At 46.4% G+C, this 14812-nt stretch overlaps 1 protein-coding gene across 2 annotated transcripts in view; it reads left to right on the top strand.

Annotated features, from left to right (window-relative positions):
* Positions 1-14812, top strand: part of ITGAL (integrin subunit alpha L) — a 41465-nt gene that overhangs the window by 4888 nt on the left and 21765 nt on the right. For both annotated transcript variants that reach the window (XM_059898804.1, XM_059898803.1), the window contains exons 6-15: positions 28-158; positions 1356-1501; positions 4782-4914; positions 5074-5224; positions 8674-8747; positions 8828-8960; positions 13087-13238; positions 13574-13711; positions 14107-14304; positions 14448-14578. In XM_059898804.1, the coding sequence (XP_059754787.1) occupies positions 28-158; positions 1356-1501; positions 4782-4914; positions 5074-5224; positions 8674-8747; positions 8828-8960; positions 13087-13238; positions 13574-13711; positions 14107-14304; positions 14448-14578 (1387 nt within the window). The remainder of the gene's footprint in view (positions 1-27; positions 159-1355; positions 1502-4781; positions 4915-5073; positions 5225-8673; positions 8748-8827; positions 8961-13086; positions 13239-13573; positions 13712-14106; positions 14305-14447; positions 14579-14812) is intronic.

Genomic DNA, 14812 nt, shown 5'->3' on the forward strand with positions numbered 1-14812 from the left:
AAGTCCCTCTGTGTCTGGCCTCTGTAGAATGTATAAAGGGCAACGTAGACTTGGTATTTCTGTTTGATGGCTCAAGGAGCTTGCAGCAAGATGAATTTCAGAAAATTCTGGACTTCATGAAGGATGTGATGAAGAAACTCAGCAACTCTTCCTACCAGGTAAATATATTAGTTAGGATTCCTGGTTGTAGGCAATAGATGCCTACCTGAGCTAGCTAAGGGCATAAAGGGAAAATTTAGTACAGAGTGTCTCTAGAACCTAAGGGCATGGCTATTACTGGACGTCTGCTTCCAGGATTCTACCTAATTCTCATTTCTGTTTCTTTTTGGCTCTTGCTTCCTTCTCTCTTTCTCTTTCTCTCTGTAGACTGGCTCTCAGCTTCTTTAGATCACATAGGCCTGTGGAAAGCTCCCAAGTTCACATGTTAAAGTTTCAGGAGGAGGTTTTTTTTTTTTCCCAATCTTCCTCTCAAGCAACCCCTCCCTCTGCAAATTCCAGTTTCTCAGAGAAGAGATTCTGACTGGCCTCACCTCAGTCCCAGCCAACTGTATCCTGTTTAGCAGGGTCACTCAGCAGAAATGTGGTTGCTGGGAGCCATCTCTATTGATGAGGTAGGCAGAACCCAGAGAACCGGAGCCCAGCAGACAGCGCTCCATAAGGGGCTCCAGGTTGATTTATTTCTGTGCTTGTTTATATACAGCCTCATTTTCAAAAGAATGATTCGAGGGACTTCCCTGGTGAATCCATGCTTCCACTGCAGGGGGCATGGGTTCCATCCTTGGGGAACCAAGATCCTGCATGCTGAGAGGTGTGGCCAAAAAAACAAAACAAAACAAAACAAAACAAAAGAATGATTCAAGGCAGGAATGTGGAGTTGGGTTGCCCAGGTCCTGGATAAGAAGTAGAGATGGGTGGGACTTCCCTGGTGGTGCAGTGGTTAAGAATCCGCCTGCCAATGCAGGGGCCATGGGTTCAAGCCCTGGTCCGGGAAGATCTCACATGCCACGGAGCAACTAAGCCCGTGCACCACAACTACTGAGTCTGCGCTCTAGAGCCCATGAGCCACAACTACTGAGCCCGCATGCCACAACTACTGAAGCCTGCGCGCCTAGAACCCGTGCTTTGCAACAGGAGAAGCCACCACAATGAGAAGCCCGCGCACCACAACGAAGAGTAGCCCCCGCTTGCCACAAGTAGAGAAAGCCTGAGCGCAGCAATGAAGACCCAACACAGCCAAAAATAAATAAATAAATTTATAAAATAAAACAAACTTATTAAAAAAAAACGTAGAGATTGGCGCAAACAAGTGGGAAGGACTATGTAACGACATTTTATGTCTTCCTTCCTTTTTCTAGTTTGCGGCTGTTCAGTTTTCCTCAGACTACAAAACAGAATTTACTTTCTTGGATTATGTTAAATGGAAGGACCCTGATATTCTGCTTGCCAAAGTCAAACACATGAGCCTGTTGACCAACACCTTTGGTGCCATCAACTATGTCGCGTGAGTTCCCTTTTGTGAGAGAGCCCATCCGTCGGTTGTTCTGTGTGTACTAGCTTCTTCAAGTTGCAAGGTGTAGGAACTCAACACATGGGTTCAGCAAGGGGCAGGTTATTGTAAGCATTCTAGTGGAGCAATTATATTCCAGGTTCTTTATTATTATTATTATTGAAGTATATAGTTGATTTACAATATTGTGTTATAGTCCAGGTTCTTTTGATTTTTTTAAATTTTTATTTATTTATTTATTTTTGGCCACGCCACGTGGCTTGTGGGATCTTAGTTCCCCGACCAGGTATTGAAGCCGGGCCCTGGGCAGTGAAAGCACAGACTCCTAACAACTGGACCGCTAGGGAATTCCAGGGTTCTTTTGATTATAACAGGACTCTACACCAACTAAATCCCAAAGGGGAATTCATGAGAGGATGCAGGGATAGCTCATGAACCTTTGGGACAGAGAATATTTCCAGGCCTCATGAGGGATTAGAACCAGAACTTGAAAAGAGATTGTGAATGATGGCAGCCACGGTAGAGTCACATCTTAGTTGGGGATCAGCTTTTGAAGTCAGTGTATGAATACAAATCTCAAAGAGTCAAATTATTTTTGAATTATTCTTTGAATTGTTCATCAGAGTCAATATATCCAAGTCCCATATTGGAAATTAGCATATCCTGATTTTCTAAACCTACTTACCCAGAGTTGGATCAGATTACTGTGTTTAAATTGAGGCCTAGATGAATGTAGTTGGACTGTGTTAAAGGGCCATATTGTGTATTTTTTAAATACCTGTATTTAAACATTAGAATGGCCATGGAAACCGAGATCACTTTGGGGAATAAGAGAATTACATCTCTTATCTCATGCTCCCCCGGGGCATACGCTCAGATTGAGTGAAATAGCAGAAAGGATCTCCCGTACTATTACACTTATATTTTTCATTTATATTTCTTTGCCAAGCATGTATAGTTGGATTTGCATAAGTTAAACATGCATGTGATGTATCTCAAGACTCTGCATGTGTTTCCAGCTCTTTTCTTCTGGGGCTTACTTGACTTGTCATGTCTACTTCATTCTTCTGTCTGTAGATGGCTCTGGTGGGTACATGATCAAACAATGTCCATTGAAAAAATGGCAGCCTCAGTTCCTCAGTTCAGGTGAACAACCTGAATTCTAGCTTCCAGGGGAGGAAATCTGATTGGCTGAGCCTAGATTGTGTGTCCATGGGTCAACCCAGCTAAGGCCTTGTTCTGCTTCATGGCGTAGAGTCACATGGATTCAGGGGTCCCACCTCCATTGGGAAGGGGACAGTTCTTAGAGAACTGGGTCCCCACAGGATGGGAAGATACCCCAAAAGGTGTCAGCTGTGGGAACAAAAAGAAGTGGTCATGGAAATGTATTTCATAAATAATTCTTGACCATCTGGCTGTGTGCCAGGTAGTGTTCCAGGTCAGAACTTGGCAGATTTTTTTCTATAAAGGGCCAGATAGTACTATTTTAGACTTTTGTGGCCACATAACAGTTATCTGTTGCATATTCTTCTTTGTTTTTGTAACTCTTCAAAAACAAAAATATAAAAACCATTTTTAGCCCAGAGACTGTACAAAAACAAGCTGTGGGCTGGCTCTGGTCTGCAGGTTTTTGTTTGCCATTTTCTAGGTGCTAGGAATTAACAGTGAACGAAACAAAGAAAAGTCTCTGCCCTCCTGGAGCTTAACATTCTAGTAGAGGAGAGAAATTTAAGAAATAGGATAAATAAGTAAATTGGATCATATAGTAGAAGATGTAAGTTTTACAAAGAAAAATAAAGCAATGTTCAATAGGAAGATCAGGGAAGGTTACATCTGAGCAAAGACTTGTTGGAGGTGAGGAAGCAGGCCATGTGGATACCTGAAGGAAGACCATTGCAGGCAGAGGGAACAGCAAAGGCCCTGATCCCATGCTTGGAATGTTCACAGAAAAACCAGGACACCAGTGTGGCTGGAAAGAAGTAAGTGATGAGTTCAAGTAGTAGGAGGTGAAGTCAGAGAGATCATCGAAGTCTGGATGAGGCCCTAGTGAGGACTTTGGCTTTTCCTCTGAGTGAGATGAGAATCATTGGTGGTTTTGATCAGAGGAGTGATAATCTGATTTATGTTTTTAAAAGGATCCCCCTGGCTGCAGGGTTGATATTAGACTGTGGAAGGGACAAGGGTGGAAACAGGATGCCAATTTGCAGACTATTGAAAAATCCAGACGAGAGATGATGGTGGTTTAAACCAGGGTGGAAATCCATGAATAGGATCCATGATAGGCCATGTCCAGGTGGATGGAAGTTGGGGAAACATTTGCATCCGAGATAGAACAAGACGTGGTTTTGACCCCGCCCATCAGGTTCCTCTGTCTTTGGCAGCTTCCAAGTAGCTCTCCCGCCCTCCTCTCTGTATCTCTTCACCTCCCACTGTGGCCTCTCCAGGTGAGTTTCAGCTTCTGTTCCCGGTACAGGTCATGCCATAAGTCAGGGGTTGCGGACTGGCTGCTCTTGGATTAATTGTCCATCTTTGGTTAGCTGTGGGGTGAGGAGGGGAGGATGGTTCAAATAGAGCGGCTGTCCCAGTGGAAGCTGTGGGCAGCCTGTCTTGCTTCAGAAGGAAGCTGTGGGCAGGGCAGGAATTTGGAGCCTCGGCCTGTCCAGAATTCAGTCCTTCCTTCTTTCTCTTCTGTCGCATGCACTGAACACCTACTCTGAGTCAGGAGCCAGAGATACAGCAGCAAATCTGGTTTGGGGGAAAACTGACACAGAAACAAGTCTCTTTGATTGCCTAGGAGATTTGCCGCAGCAGAGTTGTACAGGTAGCCTGGCAATGGTAGGGGAGACAGAGGGGGTGTTACCTGAGCTTTCTCTAGAAGAGTGGCCTTCCCGATTTCCTTCTGCCGTGGAGCCCATCCTTCCACTGGAGTCTCACCTAGATCACCAGCATATCTAACTGATTAAAGGGTAGTTGCCACGTGGTTGAAATGAAGAGTAGGAAGCCCAGAGTTTCCCCTCACTGCCCACAGACTCTGGGACAACCTCGTGGCTGCCCAGAATTCGGTTGAAGACCACTGGTCCAGAAGGAGGGATATGGCAACCAGGGTGAGGAAGGAAGTTCAGAAGAGAGCTTTGAAGGCCGGGAATAGCTGTCTGTGAATTGTGAGAAGGGATTTGGCATAATCAGCAGGACAGTGACTTAATGAGCAGGGTGAGGGGGAGACCTCAGGTGATTTGCGGGGAGTCTCTCACATCCCCCCCCTTCCGGGACACAGGACCAAGGTGTTCCGGCAAGAGCTGGGGGCCCGGCCAGATGCCACCAAAGTGCTTATCATCATCACTGACGGGGAAGCCACTGACAAAGCCAACATTGACGTGGCCAAAGACATCATCCGCTACATCATTGGGGTATGGGCTCCAGGTCCCTGCTTCTTCTTATGACCCATCTTCCCTCTCCTATTCCTGAACCCCTCTCCCTTTCTCCCTGGGGCCAGGGTCTTGTGAAAATAACAGAAAATTGGTCTGCCATTCTGGGGATGCTAGCTCTTCACTCTTCATTTCTTCCAGATTGGAAAGTATTTTAAGACCAAGGAAAGTCAGGAGACACTCCATGAATTTGCCTCAAAACCTGCGGAGGAGTTTGTAAAGATTCTGGACACATTTGAGAAGCTGAAAGATCTATTCACCGAGCTGCAAAAAAAGATCTATGTCATTGAAGGTGAGTGGCAGACCCTGGAAGAGAGGGTTCATGGGGATGTATACAGAACCTCACCTGGGACATTAGATTAAGGACACGCGGAATAATAATCACGGGAGCTTACAGAGCATCTGCCACTGTGTTAAGAGCTCTCCGGTTAAAAGACCTCAGGTAGGAACTTAGGGGAGGGTGGTTTAGGAGCAGCCTCTATTTCCCTCTGAAAGTCTGTCTTCCTCTTGAAGCTCAGCCTGGTCCAGGATGGGTCCCCAAGCTGACCTATATCTTGTAGGCATCAGCTGAGCCCTGTAGAATGACTATAATCCCTTCCTCTCCTCACTCACCTCCCTCATTGTCACTTGTCCTGGGCCTCAAGTTATTTAAGACGGGCAAGCAGGCAGGGGCCAAGTGCAAGGAGCCCACAGGCCCTCTTCTTTGGCCCAGAATAAGAGAAGGTTTGATTGTAGTCGCCAGATGGAGGACTGCCTATGGGAGAGTATTTCCCCAGGTAGCTTAGTCTGCTGAAAGGTACCTGATTCCCCCAGGAAGTCCATTCACTAGGACACAGCCTTGGTGTTCATTCACTTGAAGAGGCAATGTATTATATTTAATGGGACCAGGCAAACCTGCTCAAGAATTCACTCTGCCTGTGCTGTGTGACCTCAGCCAGGTCACTTTCCCTCTCCGAGCCTCATTGTTCTCTGTTAAAGGGGGATAGTGATACCAGTCTCAGAGGGTTGTAAGGTTTAACTGCTGTATTCATTAACTAGGGCTGTTGTAACAAAGTACCAAAAACTAGGTGGCTTAAAGCAAGAGAAATGAAAAAAAAAAAAAAAAAATAGCAAGAGAAATGTGTTGTCTTGCAGTTCTGGAGGCTAGAAGTCAGAAATCAAAGGTTTGACAGGGCCATGCTCCTTGTGATGGTTTCGGAGAGAATCCTTCCCTGCCTCTTCTAACTTCTGGTGTTTGCTAACAGTCTTTGGTGTTCCTTGACTTGTAGCTGCATCACTCTGGTCGCCTGGCCGTCTTCTCCCTGTGTGTTTACCCATCGTCTTGTCTCTGTGTCTGTCCCTCTGTGTCCAAATTGCCCCTTTTAATAAGGACACCAGTCAGATTGGATCAGGGCCCACCCTAATGACTTCATTTTAACTTGATTACCTCTGAAAAGACCCTATTTCCAAATAAGGTCACATTCTGAGGTACTAGGGGTTAGGACTTAGACATCTTTTCTTCAGGGAACACAATTCAAGCCCTAATAACTGCTTAGCAAAGTGCTTGGTACCTTGTAGACTCTTGATAAATCATAGCTCTTATCCTCTATCCTTCCCTGCCCTTACTCATCCTTCAGATTGTAGTTTAGATGTCATTCCCTCTGATAAGTTCTCGCTGATCCCAAGTCTGGGATCCCATGTGCTGCTTTAACCACAGTACATTCCCTGTCACAGCCCGTGACATACATTGTATTAAGAACTCTCTATTAGGGGACTTCCCTGGTGGTCCAGTGGTTAAGAATCCGCCTTCCAATGCAGGGGACGCGGTTTCGATCCCTGGTCAGGGAACTAAGATCCCACATGCCGCAGGGCAACTAAGCCCGAGCACCGCAACAAAAGATCCCACATGCCACAGCTAAAGACCTGACGCAGTCAAAAAAACAAATTAAAAAAAAAAAAAAAAAAAAAAAGAGCTCTCTATTAGATGTCTGTCTCCCACACTAAACTGAGAGGTTTAGTGACAAGTATTGTGCCTGCTTTCCCACCCCTGTATCCCTGGCACCAAATATTTAGTGACTCTAAATGTTTCTTCAGTGAATGAACAAATCTTCATAATAATTGCTACGGTTCTTGAAAGCTTACAGGGAACAGGCACTTTATCTATATCATTGAATCGGTTCTTCTCAGTATCCTTGCAAGGCTGGTGGTATTATTTTCATTTTATTTATTCATGCTGGCAACAACCATGGAGCAGGCACTGTGAATCAGACTCTCAGGGATATTGCCAACATAGAACTCATATTCAGGTTGGATAAAGAAAGACAGTAAACAAGCAGGATGATTCAAGATTGTGGTAAGTGCTATAAAGAAAATGAGTAAAGTGATAAGACAGCTTTAATTGGAAGAAGCCACTTTAAATAAGCTTTTCAAGGAAGGCCTTTCTGAGATGCAATTTTTTTTTGGCCACACCGCGCAGCTTGCGGGATCTCAGTTCCCTGACCAGGGATTGAACCTGAGCCAGCAGTAAAAGCCCAGAATCCTAACCACTAGACCACCAGGGAAATCCCGTGAGGTGTTTTTTTTTAAAGTGAGGTAAAATTCACTGAGATAACTTTTGAGCTGAGGCATGAAAGATGAGAATCAGGCAGCCATGGGAGAAGTGTGGGCAAAGGGCATTATAGTCAGAGAGAAGATCAAGTGCAAAGGCCAGGAGATGGGGCAGGGCTCGGTGTGCTGGAGGAACAGGAAAAAAGGTCAGTGTAATAGCAGTGTGGGGAGTAAGGGAGACAGAAGTTTGGAGAGGAAGGCAGGGGCCTCCCAGCTCCTCATGAGTTTGGATTTTAGTCTTCAGACAAATGAGAAGTTAGGAAGGGTTTTAAGAAAGGGAAAGATGAGGTCTGATGTACATTTTTTAAAAAGAATACACAACTTGCTCTGTGAAAAAAGGCATAGAAAGAGGAAGAATGAAGTCAAAGGGGCTTCCCTGGCGGTCCAGTGGTTAGGACTCTGCACTTCCACTGTAGCGGGCACAGGTTTGATCCCTGGTCAGGGAACTAATAACCCATGTGCTGTGCAGCACAGCCAAAAAAATAATAAATTTAATTTTAAAAGAAAAGAAAAGAATGAAGTCAAAGAGACCAAATTAGCAAGCTCCTGCCTTAGTCAGGTACAAGAGGAGGATGGCTTGGGCCAGTGTGGCGGTGATACAGACGATTCACAGAAGTGGGCAGATGTGTTTTGCAGGTAGAACTATCATGATTTGGTCATGTGTTGGAGATAGAATGGAGGGAAAAGGGAAGAATCAAGGTTGTTTCCGGGGCTTTTAACGTGAGTCACTAGGTGGGTGTGGGGTGCTATTCATTGAAGAGGGGAAGCCTGAGTAGGAGCAGAAATCAAGAGCTGCCTCTTAGACGTGCTGAGTCAGGGAATGGAATAGCCACACCCGGGGCGCGTGGAGAGTCACGGGAGGCTCAGGGCATAAGTCGCTTCCCCGTCTGACGCTAAAGTTCATGCTCTTGGGAATTCCCTGGCAGTCCAGTTGTTAGGACTTGGCACTCTCACTGCCAGGGCCCCGGGTTCGATCCCTGGTCAGGGAACTAAAATCCCATAAGCTGCACAGAGCTGCCAAAAAAAAAAAAAGTTCATGCTCTTTCTACCTTGCCTACGGGTAGATGCTGTGTTTTTTTCCTCAGTCCTTTCTTGAGCATCACAGTTTTCACTGCTCCTTGGGTCTCGGCCCATTCTCCCTACCTCGTCCCTCAGGCACAAGCAAACAGGACCTGACATCCTTCAACATGGAGCTGTCCTCCAGCGGGATCAGTGCGGACCTCAGCAGGGTGAGCGGCGAGCCTGACACTACTGGCTGAGGGATGTGGTGGGAACGCAGCTGACCGCACTCATCTCCCTCCCTGGGCAGGGCCATGGCATTGTAGGGGCCGCTGGAGCCAAAGACTGGGCTGGGGGCTTTCTCGATCTGAAGACAGACCTGCGGGGTGATACATTTGTTGGGAATGAACCATTGACACCAGAAGTGAGGACAGGATATTTGGGTGAGTACTTCTCTTTTCTGCTGGGTTCTTTCAGCTTTGAGGAACCAGGGAGTCACTCAGATTGACTTTCAAAATAATAATGAAAGCAATTAAGCAACAACATGAACAAACTCAGTTTAACTATGGTTATAATAGTCTTCATTTTTCCCTTACTAACCCCTCACCTGTGTATTAATCATGTTTTTATTTTCTGTACCTTATGATGCTTTGACATCTTGTGGCCTTGCTAATCCTGGACAGACTTCTCCTCCCAGGGCCAGCTAATTCCTACAGGTAGGAAACAACTTGCCTGGGAGCAGGCCTTCCATAAGCCAAATGGCCAATCCAGACACTGCATCCCAACCACCCTTTTATCTAACTTTCACACACCAGGCCAGTATCTACCCTGACATAAATCACCCCAGGCCCAGGTACTAGACAACTGAAGACCACCTCTATAGCCCAGAGCCTGCCAACATTATTCAAACCGTCCAGTCCTAAGCTTGCTCAAACTTGTCTTGCCTCCCTCATTCCTTCCCACCGAAACTGCAATAACGGCTCTGGGCCATTCTCCCCTTGCTCCTTCCACCCTGATGCTTCTCCCATGTGGCCCTGCATGGCCTGCTGTGGCGCCTGCTTTGGGGAGCTGTGAGTGATAAACTTTTTTCTATGGCAGTGACTTCTCTGTGTCGTTACTCAGTTATACCTATAAATTAAATCCCGAGTCCATTTTAAAACAACCTGCCTCATCGGTGGGAGGACCAGCCCCTCCTCCGTGAGGCTTTCTCCCCTTGAATTGTCCAGGAACTCCAGGGTTGATTCAGTCTCAAGGGTTCTCAGATGCCAAGCACAGAGGAAACGAGGCTGGTCAATCCACAACTGCTGTTGCTTCTCTCTGCCTCGTGGTGTCTTGTCCTGCACGGTCCTGGGGATGCTGTCCATCCAAGCCGACGCCAGTCTCAGGAGCAGAACGGCCTCACCCTTGTGCTTGGGGTTATAGCTCTTCTAGTTCACATTCAAAGAGTCACCTGTCTCAAGGCACGAACTGACTCCAAGAGCCCTGGGATAGGAGTGCTTCCAGGTTCTACCTCCTCATAGATCTAGAACCACCACCCTCCACCCTGCCTCACCCATGACCCTTGGCTGGGGATGGGCTCAGTACACAAAGATTATTATTAAACTTTCAAAACACAAGATCTTATTAAATACTTTCCTCGGGAAAATTGGTGCTATTCATCGTGCATCTACCCTTACCCTTCTAAGGGGGACTGCCCTCAGTGATTTTTTTCCTTGTTTTCCTTTTCTTTTTCTTTACTGAGCAAGTATTATGTGCCAGGTACTGTTCTAAGTGCATGGCACATATTAACTTATTTTTATCTCATTTTATCCTCCCAACAACCCTGTAAGTAGGTATTTTTATCATCTCTATTTTACAGATGAAGAAACTGAGCCCAGGAGACTTTAAATAACTTCCCCAGCGTCACAGACTAGTAGGTGGAACCCAGGTAGTCCAGCCCCAAAGTCTGTGCTTAGTAGCCACTGCACTTACGCTGCAGCACCTACACTACTGCCTTCAAGGTGGTTTTCTGTTCTTCAGTATCCAGTTGGCCCTCTGCAGCCGTGGTTTCCACGTTTATGATCCATGGTTGGTTGAATCCCCAGATTTGGAAGCCGGGGATACCACGGGCCAATTGTGGGACTTTGAGCGTCTGTGGTGGATTTTGGTGTCGGGGCAGGTCCTGGAACCAATCCCCTGCGGATACGTACAGATGACTGTACTGCAAAATAGCTGGCAAAGTTGCTCACTGAATAAGAAGAAATAACCCAAAGTTGAATCTCTAGTTAGGCACCCATACCACTATATACACACACACAGATGTATGTGTGTGTTGTGTATATGTAGAGGTAAATATAATCTTGATTGCCTACTATGCTACTATCCTTCAGATCTTAGTTTAGATCTCACTAACATGGTGCTAAGCATTTTACATCCACTGTCTTATTTAATCCTCAAAACCCCCCTATAAGGTTGGTATTGTCCCAGTTTTTTTTTTAGACTAGAAGACTGAAGCTCAGACACATGAAGTAATTTACTCAAGATTATACAGCCAAGAAGAAGTAATACTCGGATTAAAACCTTGTCTCTCTGATTTCAAAGGGCAAGTTCTTAACCCTTGTACTTCAGGAATATACATGAAGAAACAGGAGAGTGGTTCAGCCTCTTCACCCTTCCTCTCATGGGCTATAGAGTCTCGGACATCTGTTTTTCTCATTCACTTTCAACTGCTCTGAGCAAAGAAGGTCATGCGGAGGAGGGATAAATTGGGAGATTGGGACTGACATATACACACTACTATACATAAAATAGATAACTAATAAGAACCTATTGTATAACACAGGGAACTCTACTCAGTACTCTGTAATGACCTAGATGGGAAAAGAATCTAAAAAAGTGGATATATGTATATGTATAACTGATTCATTTTGCTATACAGTAGAAACTAACCTAACATTGCAAATCAACTGTACTCCAATAAAAATTAATTCAAAAAAAATAAACAAAGAAGGTCAAATTGGGTCAATGAGTCATCTTCAGAGCATTCCTGTGAGGTGGCTCCTGGCTCCCCCCCAATCCCTGGTCCAATTTCCTGCAGCATTTCCTCCAGCGTTTCATCAGTGTAGGAACAGAAGGCAGGGAACCTCAACCACAGGAGTTGTGAAGTATGTAGATAACCTCAGTGATATCTTGAAGCAGAAATGTTTTCAAGTCTCCTGCTTTTTTTTTTCTTGAGGTATAGTTGATTTACAATAACATATTAGTTTCAGGTGTACAAGATAGTGGTTCAAAAGTTTTATAGATTATGCTCCATTTGTAGTTATTATAAAATATTGGCTATATTCTCTGTGCTGTACAATCACCACTCCTTATGTTTTTTTTTAATTAATTAATTAACTAATTTTTGGCTGCATTGGGTCTTTGTTGCTGTGCACGGGCTTTCCCTAGTTGCGGTGAGTGGGGTCTACTCTTCGTTGTGGTGTGCAGGCTTCTCATTGCGGTGGCTTCCCTTGTTACAGAGCATGGGCTCTAGGTGCACGGGCTCAGTAGTTGTGGCACGCGGGCTCAGTAGTTGTGGTGCATGGGCTTAGTTGCTCCGCAGCATGTGGGATCTTCCTGGACCAGGGCTCGAACCCGTGTTCCCTACATTGGCAGGCGGATTCTTAACCACTGCGCCACCAGGGAAGTCCACCACTCTTTATGTTTAAATTTCAGTATTTTTATTAGGCTATGTCTCCATGCTGATTGAGTTGTACTACCTTACCAAACTTTTTCATTGAAACGCATCTTTAATCTTTTCTACCAAATTTTTCTGCAAAAATTTTCACACTTTGAGAAAAGTTAATAGTACAGTGAATATCCATATACCCTTCACCTAGATTTATCAGTTGTTAACATTTGCCACATTTGCTTTATCTCTCTTTATATATATATACACATATATATGTAAAGAATAACATACATATGTATATATTATTTTATCAGTCAGGATTCTCCAGAGAAACAAAGCCCATAGGATATATCTATAGGTATATCTGTATCTGTATCTCTATATAGATACATAATTCTTTTTCTCTCTTTTCCTATCTATCTATCTATCTATCATCTATAAAGAGATTGGTTTTAAGAAGTTGGGTCATGCAATGTAGGGGCTGCCAAGTCTGAAACAGGGCAGGCTGGCAGTCTTGAGGCATCTGCTGCTTTATTTTTAATCTTCGTGCAAACTTTGCCTTCTTCTTACTAATATATTCCATTTCATTTTACTCTTTAAAAAGAAGGTAGTCTCCTTCATAAACCCTTAGGTGAACTGAGCCTCAGGAAGATGTTTACCCTGCAGTACACGGCTGCTTCGTCCTGCGCATGCGTGTTGTCCACAGTGTGAGACATGCAGCCTTGGACCCTGACGGCAGGATCTGTACTCCTCGGAGCACGTGGCTGCTCTTCTCGGGAGAAGGCCTTCTGGCCGTCTCAGTGCATCTTTGCTGCTAACCCAGCTTCCCAGGGTCTCTGCCACCTTTCCCCCTGGGTTTTACCTTCGTTCAGCAGCCGTTGTGTTCCTAACTCCAAGCCCCGCGCTTGCTCTCTCCTCAGGCTACACGGTGACCTGGCTGCCCTCCCGACGGACCCCGTCGCTGCTGGCAGCTGGAGCCCCCCGATACCAGCACGTGGGGCGGGTGTTGCTGTTCCAAGAGCCAAAGGGCGGAGAACCCTGGAGCCAAATCCAGAAAATAGATGGGATCCAGGTGAGCGTGATTGCAGGGGCGTCCGCCCAAGACGGGGCTGGAGTGACACTAGTTATGCTTCCTGCTGTCTTCCGAACACGCATCCACTTGCTGAGCGCACGCCCTGTGCCGAGCACTGTCACATTTGTTCCCCTGCAAAGCCTCTGAGGTTAGCTTTGTCATCCCCGCTTGCCAACTTAAGATCCCAACTTGTCTGAATTCATACGGGCTCTAAGTGGGATCCAGGACTTGGACCTTCATTTGAGGGCTTAGAGTAGGGTGGATAGGCTGCACTTGATGGGGAGGGAGGTGTCCTGCTCTAGGTTTCTTCCTCAAACGTCTTCCTCTCCCTGCAGATTGGCTCTTATTTTGGTGGCGAGCTGTGTGGCGTTGACATGGACCAAGATGGGGAGACAGAGCTGCTGCTGGTTGGAGCCCCCCTCTTCTATGGCGAGCAGAGAGGAGGCCGGGTGTTTATCTACCAGAGAAAAAAGGTGGGGACCAGGACACTGAGCGGAGAATGTGGGAGAAGGAGACTCCCATGCCTTCTCAGGTCTCAGTTATTCTGAAAGCCTTTCCCTGCCTGATCCTGTGTTAATCAGACCTTTAGAACAACTACAAACAATAGCAAATATGCGGAGGTGGGTAAAATGTGTGCAAGGCCCAGTGCCAAACTTTTTATATATAGGATACCTCGTTTGATTCTCATAATCACCTTCTGGGATACTATGAGCTTTATTTTACAAATGGGAACGTCGCAGCTCAACAAGGCTGGGCAACTTTCCAAAGGCACAAAATCACGCAGATAACAAAGGTGGGGAATTCCCTGGTGGTCCAGTGGTTAGTGCTGAGTGACTGAGGTGGGACCTGTTGCCTTGCTCCTTCCCAGCTGGAGTTCGAAATGGTCTCAGAGCTGCAGGGGGATCCCGGCTACCCCCTTGGGCGATTTGGAGCAGTCATCGCTGCCCTGACGGACATCAATGGGGATGAGCTGACGGACGTGGCCGTGGGAGCCCCTCTGGAAGAGCAGGGGGCTGTGTACATCTTCAATGGGCAGCAAGCGGGGCTGAGCCCCTGGCCCAGTCAGGTGAGGTACCCCGCCTGCCAATCAGAACCCATGCCCAGGCACCTGGCAGCCACCAAGCCCCAACCCCACTCCTCAGACCGACTCTTCCCGCCCTTCCGCCCGTCCTCTCCCCAGCTTAGCATGAATTTCTCTCTTGGTCTCAGCGGATAGAAGGGACCCGGATGCTCCCAGGAATTCGATGGTTTGGACGTTCCATCCACGGTGTGAAGGACCTTGGCGGGGACGGCCTGGTAGATGTGGCTGTAGGGGCTGAGAGCCAGGTGATCGTGCTGAGGTAAGGTGGGACTCCTGAGTCCTACCTGGGGATGACTGCAGTCCTCATCCTTTCAGCAGTTGCGATGTACTGGGCATCGTGCTAAATGCTTATCAACATCGGCGCACTTGGTCCTTGACTCAACCCTGTGAGTTTGGTTCTCCTTTTATACCGGCTTTGTGTCTGGCTCCAGGTTAAACAGCTGCTATTCAGTGACAGACTGGGATTTGAACCCAGGCCTATCTAACACTAAAA

The sequence above is a fragment of the Balaenoptera ricei genome, chromosome 15 (genome assembly GCF_028023285.1).
Source record: "Balaenoptera ricei isolate mBalRic1 chromosome 15, mBalRic1.hap2, whole genome shotgun sequence".
Taxonomy (NCBI): domain Eukaryota; kingdom Metazoa; phylum Chordata; class Mammalia; order Artiodactyla; family Balaenopteridae; genus Balaenoptera; species Balaenoptera ricei.